Source organism: Triticum aestivum, chromosome 4B (assembly GCF_018294505.1).
Source record: "Triticum aestivum cultivar Chinese Spring chromosome 4B, IWGSC CS RefSeq v2.1, whole genome shotgun sequence".
Taxonomy (NCBI): domain Eukaryota; kingdom Viridiplantae; phylum Streptophyta; class Magnoliopsida; order Poales; family Poaceae; genus Triticum; species Triticum aestivum.
The window spans coordinates 512,556,802-512,565,111 of record NC_057804.1 but is presented as its reverse complement, the minus strand read 5'-3'; the positions used below and the strand labels follow the sequence as shown (position 1 = coordinate 512,565,111).

The 8,310-nt window shown below is 49.9% G+C and overlaps 1 protein-coding gene and 1 non-coding gene across 2 annotated transcripts; one reads left to right on the top strand and one right to left on the bottom strand.

The window, feature by feature from the left end:
* The first annotated feature begins 4,110 nt into the window (after nt 1–4,110).
* Nucleotides 4,111–4,192, top strand: TRNAS-UGA (transfer RNA serine (anticodon UGA)). The gene has a single exon. It is a non-coding gene; the product is annotated as a tRNA-Ser (tRNA).
* A 1,416-nt stretch (nt 4,193–5,608) lies between these two features.
* Nucleotides 5,609–6,446, bottom strand: LOC123095067 (DNA-directed RNA polymerase II subunit RPB1; the record flags this gene model as incomplete). Its single annotated transcript, XM_044516896.1, is given in 1 exon segment — nt 5,609–6,446. A coding segment is annotated over 1 exon segment (696 nt), but the record flags the coding sequence as incomplete, so codon positions are not given.
* Nucleotides 6,447–8,310: the final 1,864 nt, after the last annotated feature.

Here is an 8,310-nt window from a genome sequence, read left to right as displayed (position 1 = left end):
AGGGCATTGTGTTGAAGCAGAATGGGCTGTATGGGGTGATGAATGCCGTTGCGGCTTGGTCTGGCTCTGCCATCTTAATTCGATGGTAGCCGGAGTATGCATCGAGGAAACACAATGAATCGTATCCTGCGGTAGCATCGATAATTTGATCGATGCGTGGGAGGGGGAAGGGATCTTTTAGGCAAGCCTTGTTGAGGTCCTCGAAATCGACGCATAGGCGCCAGGATTTGTCCTTCTTTGGTACCATCACCAGGTTTGCTAGCCAGTCCGGATGTTTTATATCTCTGATGAATCTGGCCTCCAGTACTTTGGCTAGCTCCTCTCCCATGGCTTGTCTCTTAGGTTCGGAGAAACGCCGAAGAGCCTGCTTGACAGGCTTGAATCCTTTTAGGATGTTTAGGCTGTGCTCTGCCAGCCTGCGTGAGATTCCTGGCATGTCTGAAGGGTGCCAGGCAAAAATGTCCCAATTTTCACGTAGGAATTCTCGTAGTGCGGCGTCTACATCAGGGTTTAATTGCGCCGCGATGGAGGCCGATTTTGTAGGCTCCGTTCGATGGACTTGGAATTTGACTATTTCGTCCGCCGGTTTAAAGGAGGTGGACTTGGATCTTTTATCGAGTATCACGTCGTCCCTGTTCACCGTGGAGCGCAGCGCAGTCAGTTCCTCGGTCGCTAGGGCTTCGGATAGTGCCTCAAGGGCCACTGCGGCTGTCTTATTTTCGGCGCAGAGTGCTATGTACGGGTCACTAGCAAGAGTGATGATTCCGTTGGGTCCGGGCATTTTGAGCTTCATGTATCCGTAATGGGGTATAGCTTGAAAAATTGTGAATGCCTCACGCCCTAATAGAGCGTGGTATCCGCTGCTGAACGCGGCCACTTGAAACGTGACCTCCTCGGACCTGTAATTATCCGGCGTGCCGAACACCACATCCAGTGTGATTTTTCCTGTACAGCATGCTTCCCGACTGGGGATTATTCCTCTAAAGCTTGTGTTGCTTCGCTCAATGCGGCTCCAGTCTATTTCCATTTTTTAAGGGTTTCCTCATAAATGAGGTTCAATCCGCTGCCACCGTCCATGAGTACCTTGGTAAGGCGAAAGCCGTCCACTATTGGACTGAGGACCAATGCGGCTAGTGCTCGGGCTTTTCGGAATTTAGGTTCATCACTGGCATTAAAGGTAATAGCCGTGTCACTCCATGGATTTATTGTTGCTACTTGGTAGACTTTGGCAAGGCTGCGGAGTGTTCGTTTCCGCATATTATTTGATGCGAAAGTCTCGAAGACTGTTAATACCGTATTGGTATCCCTGGGCTGGTGCTCTGTGAATTCTGGAGTTAGAAGCTCCTCGCCACTTCTGGCCACCTGCCGGAGTATCCAACATGCTCTAAGGCTATGAGTTGGTGTGGCGCCCTCTGTACTATGAATTTTACAAGGTCCATTGAGCCATCCCTCCAGTACGGTTCCATGCCCTATAGAGGGTTTTTGCTTTTTGGTGTTTAACCCAGGTGCCTGGCGATAATGCACCCTTTTATTTCGGACTGGGGTTGTATTCAGGGCCGGATTGTCCCAAAATTTTATTTCGGTTTTCCAGGCGATTTCCATCGCACAGTACTTTCGTACTATGGATGCCAAGTCGGCAAAGCGTGTAATTTCACGGCGACTTATGGCATTGAGGATTCTGTTTTCCGTGCAATTATTGCAGAAGAATGAAATTGCATCCTCCTCACGGCAGTCCTCTATCCTGTTCATAACCAGGAGGAATCTGACCCAGTAATGGTGTACTGTTTCTGCAGGCTCTTGCCGAATTTGGGATAGATCCCTTATATTTGGGTGGGCGGGTGGAATTAAATCCGGAACCTCGCCCAATCTGAGACTCAGGGGCCAAGGAGTTTCCGAAGTCGGAAGCTTGGGTTCTTGGATGTTATCCAATGAATCTAGCCCACTGCCTGACCTTAGGTTCAGGGCTTGAATGACGTCCTCCCCTCCACGGGTATCCGGCTTGGAGGGATCGGGAATCCGGACATAACTAGTCCTTAAGATAGATGAAGGCTTGCCGCATTGTTCCTCCACCATTGCAACGTGGTGGGTGACCTAGGGAGAGTTGATCTCTCTCGGATCGGGTTTAAGCCCAATCTGATCGTAGTCTGTAGCGACTCCCAGGGCGGTGATGCGATCCAAGAACTCATTTAAGGAAGAGAGCTCCATCGGATCTAGCTGCTCGGTGAGTTCCGAGTTGACGTGGAGATTTCTTTCAATGACCCGATAAGTCATCGTCGGCGCGGCGGCTGAACAGGCGGTCATAAGAAAACCGCCTAGCCGGAGAGTTTGGCCGATAGCCAAAGCTCCTTTAGCAACAGTGCCGTCTTTAAAGACGGGATGAGGCATCCTTCCCGATGGCGACGGCACAGCGGAACTCTCAATGAAAGCACCAATGTCGGTGTCAAAACCGGCGGATCTCAGGTAGGGGGTCCCGAACTGTGCGTCTAGGCGGATGGTAACAGGAGACAAGGGACACGATGTTTTTACCCAGGTTCGGGCCCTCTCGATGGAGGTAAAACCCTACTCCTGCTTGATTAATATTGATGATATGGGTAGTACAAGAGTAGATCTACCACGAGATCATAGAGGCTAAACCCTAGAAGCTAGCCTATGATATGATTGTTGTTCATCCTACGGACTAAAACCGTCCGATTTATATAGACACCGGAGAGGGCTAGGGTTACACAGAGTCGGTTACAATGGGAGGAGATCTACATATCCGTATCGCCAAGCTTGCCTTCCACAGGAAAGTCCCATCCGGACGCGGGACGAAGTCTTCAATCTTGTATCTTCATAGTCCAGGAGTCCGGCCAAAGGTTATAATCCGGTCATCCGGACACCCCCTAATCCGGGACTCCCTCACTTCCGCTTACGGTCTATGAGGGTACGTAGACACACTCTACCCCTCGTTGCTATGCATATCCTAGATAGATCTTGCGTGAGCGTGGGAATTTTTTTGAAATTGCATGCTACGTTTCCCAACAAGTGCCGACGCGGGGATGCCATCCCGGTCAAATCCTAGCTAGTAGACCCCGACCAGCCACAACCCCTACCCGCCCCCCGCGCCGCCCGCCCGGACCAAGGGAAGCAATAGCCGGAGCAACACACGCGTCTCAGCTCCCCGCATGCGCCCAGGCCCCTCCAGCACGTGCACCGTCCCGCGCGACAACCACGCCCGGCCGCCGCCACTTCCACGCACCGCACTAGCCCCCACCCGAATATGTGCCAGATCTGACGCGGGGACGCCGTCCCGGTCAAATCCTAGCTAGCAGACCCCGGTCAGCCACGGTCGCCACCCGCTTCCCGCGCCGCCCGCCCGGACACCAGATCGAGGCTCCCAACGGTGCACGCATCCTCCAGAGCACATCCTCTCGCAGCCGCCGCACACCACGCCCACGCGCCTGATGTCGCCATCCGCACAGCAGCGCACGCCCCCGGCCCCGCACAAGCACGACGCCCCACTCAGCCATGTTGTCCCACGCCAGCTACCCGGACCAAGCAAGGGGAAGAGGCTGCCCGCCGTCGCCGACACCTCCAAGGCTTTGCCCCGCGGCTCTTGCCGATGGCGGAGGGGAAGGGGGACGAGAGGATGGGGTAGTGACCGGCGGCTAGGGTTGGATCTCTCGGTCGCCCGCGGGGGCGACTCGAGAGGAGAGGGGAAAGTTCCGTGTCTAGTAGCAAAAATCTAGCATCGTCGTTTATGCCTCCGATGATGGGAACTTCAAGACATGTTTCAAGGTGTACCAGGACATACGAGTTCTTCTCGACATGAAGACCAAGGTTTACAAGAATTATTGAAACAAGTTTGTGAGTATATGAGTTTTGCAACTCTTGTTGGATGGTAAAATGGGTCCGGATGGCTACGGGCTTGAGGGTGAGATGCCCACTACAAACATATCTCCATCGCAAACCGTTGCACGTGTCACGTTATTCTATACCAATCTCAGTGCCGGATAAATAAAACTGATGATTCTAGGTGAACGAGACGTATCCCTTCCCCGATGAGTTCAAACTTGAACCATCCAGTCTCTAGCTTTTATATACTACAGGAGTGAAATCACCAGACGTAAGGTCGATATGTCCGAGTGGTTAAGGAGACAGACTTGAAATCTGTTGGGCTTCGCCCGCGCAGGTTCGATCCCTGCTGTCGACGTATCATTCCTACTTAATGATCATTTTTTCCTTCCTATTCCTTTCCCTTTCCCCCTTTTCTTGTCAGGCCACGAACAATGTTAAAAAAAAGGCGTATTGCAGGAACCTCAGGGCTGACTGGCTGCACAAACTAGGAAATCAGAACCACCTTCATTTAGAAATCAGAACACTACGCTCTTCAAGCTGTTTATCATATCTCTATGGATATCAGTGGCGTGGCTCACAATCGTCTGCTCATCTGGTTTTTATACTCGACCAATAGAACCATGCCTTAATAACTCAGCTCATAGATCCTGGCCTACTGGGTATAAACAGTTGTGACGCTCACAGTAAAAAAAAAGTTGATTGAGAAAGCTCAACCAAATGGACCCTGAGTAGAACCAGTTGTGACATCCACAACAAGCATAGGAGAGACAGATATGAGAGTGCAGGCACGGCAACGGTATGCAGGTTCACTAATGCACAGTGATATTCTTCATAAAACAAAATCCCAGCACCTGATAAAACCAATCATGGATGGAACAAACAAATTTCCTTTTGTGACAAGTTAAAACTGACTCGTAGTACAAATCTTGTCACTCACCAAGTCACTACTCACTAGTGCTATGTTTTTGTCGGTGAAAATGAAGATCGAAGCCCTGCCAATGGCGAGCAAGTCGGTGTTCATCTCACGATCAATGTCAACTGAACCATATATAACTGTGACTTTCGGCCCCTGAGTATGTACCACTAGAATTCCCAATCAACATCACCCTCCTTCCTGACGACTTCTAGTAGTCTAGCACAAGGCCAAAAGGTTCATACGTAAGCTGAAAAAATAGTACAGTATATTTTTCTCCAGTCTTGCTGAATTTCAGCACGGAATATTTGTAAATTCCAATCACCTAAAATCGCACATCATATGTGGAAAAACTAAAACATCCTTGTGATATGAATGCCCACAATCGTGATCGTATTTGCTAATTGGCCATCGGGCTGTTGAGTGTCTCAACTGACGCTTGGTCTCCGTGAGTGTGTGCTGCAGCTCAGCGGGAGACCTATTTCGAGATCGGACATGTCATGCTATACAGAACGGGCACACATTCCAAACAAGCACAATTTTGACATGTCCAATCCATTATTGCATAAATCCAAGAGCTATCGTAGCCATGTAATAGGTAGAAAAAATAACTATTTAAGCAGCAGACTGCTTCCCGGTGATATGCTCTGTTTTCAGAAAAATGTTCAGGCGACAACCAACCATACATATACTTCTCTCAGGCATCAGTACATCACAGTCACAGAACATGACAATTGCTGGGTGTCTTGGTGATTTTCATCAAATCAAATAGGCAATTGCAATTTGCATCGATGATGAGAAACAAAGAGATCCAGCCAAAATAAAAAATGAGAAGCAATAACTGAGAACAATCTCGCATGTTCAACAAAAGCTCGATTCAGATAATATTCATCGATTCCGAGTACAAGACTTGCCCAAGGAACAAACAAAGGCATAGCAATTCGAGATTTATACAAAGAGAATCCAATCTGTTGCTCCTATTACAGTTTATTACAGGATGTCAGTATCCCAAGGCTCGCTGACGTCCGCCGCGGTTGATCCAGCTGCCGCCGCTCCTCTGGTACGGATGGTGGCGGCAGCGCGCTGTAGACGTGGTCGAGTCTGCTTCTGACGCCAGGGGTGATGGAGGCGGCGTGCTGGGCGTGTAGTCCGGCGACGCGGCGCGCCTGGAAGGAGTTGACGGTGTGTAATACGGCGACGCGCACGACTCGGCGTCGGACACCACCAGGGGGGACGGAGGCGGCGTGCTGGGCGTGTAATCCGGCGAGGAAGCGTGCCCGGGACCGGGAGGACTCAACGGAGTATAGTAAGGTGATGTAGCAGCGTGCTCTGACGGCGTCAGGGGCGTGTAGTCTGGGGATGCGCCGCGCAGAGGAGACGGCATCATAAAAGCGAGCCGAACAGGGCTCGACGAAGTGTACTCGAGCGACGGCGAAGGGCTCGCCGGAGTGTAGTCTGGGCTCGCCGGAGTGTACTCGGGGCTCGAGGGAGTGTAGTCCGGGCTCGCCGGAGTGTAGTCGGGGCTCGCCGGAGTGTAGTCCGGGCTCGACGGAGTGAAGTCCGGCTCCGGCGACTGCAGGGGGGTCGACGGAGTGTAGTCCTTGGAGCTCGTGAGCGGCGATGGGCTCGATGGGGCGTACTCCTCGTAGTCGTAGTAGCCGGCAAACGACGGGTTGCAGCACTCGCCGCCGAAGCCCAGGAAGAAGGGGGCGCGCTGGGACTCACCTGGGGTGTACGACGGCGGCGGGAAGAACCCGGATGCGAGCGCCATGGTCGCCGTTTGGAGGTGGCCGGCGGGATCTACAACTAGAGCGCGCGCGTGCGTGTGTACGATGTGGGGAGAGGCGGAGGAGGGGAAGAGCGCGATCGAATCAGTCGGGGCGGAGGCATAATATAGCCGCGTGACTGCGTGGCGGCCACGCACGCCTCCGAGTTCGTCCCGAGTCGGATTCGAAATGCCGAGCTCTATCATGGCGCCAACGCAACGCGGCGGTCAGTCACGCCTCCGAGTTCACCCCGGAGCCCATAACATAACGCAACGCGGTGGGAACGAGCAATCCGTCTGAGCCTGTCACGCATTCAGTTCAAGGGCAGCTCAAACTTCTGAGATCAATTTTGATGTTGTTTCTCTTTTCGCTTTGATTCGTATCGCTTTCGGCGTCTTCAGGTGAGCTCCTACTTCCGGTGACCTGTGTCTCGGCACTTTAGGTTAATAATTGCTTTGCTATGACTTGTGATCTCAGCACTTTAGGTTAATTGCTTTGCTATGTGCCACAGATAGCTCATCTGTTGCATTTGCCATGGCTATTATAGACAGACAGTAATGACTGTGTTCCTAGGTTTAGACAGACCATGTCTTTCATGCCATTTGTTCAACATCAGAGAGCATTTGCCATTTGCCACATGTTCAGTTCAGTAGAGATGACATGCTAGTAATTCGTTCCTTTTCTTCTAAAATTGACAAATTTATCAGTCTCTGTTCCCTGGGTTATGATGAATGGATTCGTGATGGCCGCAGATAAACACCTGCAACGGCTTCTACTGTGACTACTTCAGCCCCAACTCCACCTGTAATGTCTGAATTTTGTTACTGATGATGATAACAGTAAAGTTTGTGCACTGTAAATTGACATATGGAAGTAATCTGTTGATCTGAATTTTGTTACTGATGATGACAGTAAATTTGTGCACTGTAGTTTGTTAATCTGGACAGCTCAGCAGTTAATACATTCAGTTAACCAAAGTTTAGTTCTTGTGCACTGTAATTTGTTAATCTGTTACTCCATTTGTTACTGAATTTTGCTCTTGGGGTTTAGTAGTGAGATAGAACATGCATGGTCCAACATTCAGTTGGAGTATTGCCTAGGTTCAATTAGGTTCAGTAGTGCTCCTAGGTTTAATAGCGTTGCTCCTCTGCTATATTTTGAGAGCCTGGAGTATTATCTCCAAATTGTAGTAGTAGTCACCATGTAGTGTAGTGCAGTGTACTGTAGTTCCCGCTCCTCTCAAATTGGGGTATGTAGTGTAGTGTAGTTCCCTCCTCAAATTATTCCAAATTGTTCAAACTAATTCCATTATTCCTAATTATTTAAAATAATCCAAATAATTCAAATTAAACCAAACAATCCAAATTAAACCAACTAACCCAAATTATCCAAAATAGTCCAAATTATTCAAATTAATTCAACTATTCCAAATTATTAAAAACAATTAAAATTAAACCAATTAACCCATTAGTCCAAATAATCCAAATAATCCAAATAGTCCAAACTAGTACAGTATGGTACGATATTACAAGGGATTTCTATTTTTGTGCTCCTCCTTCCTTAGTTGTGCTCAGTTTTGCCTCGGCCACTTAATATTGCTCACTTTTCCCCCTCCTCTACTCACCTCCCCCTCACAAAAGGCCAAATGGTGCCTTGCCGTCGGGTCAATGCCATTGACCGTTACTTCGCCCGGTACTGACGCATGGGACCCTTGAAAGACTGACAAGTGGGACCGGCTAGTAGACGGTTGGGTCATTTGTCTCATTAAAAATGGGGACGATCTCTCTCTCTCTC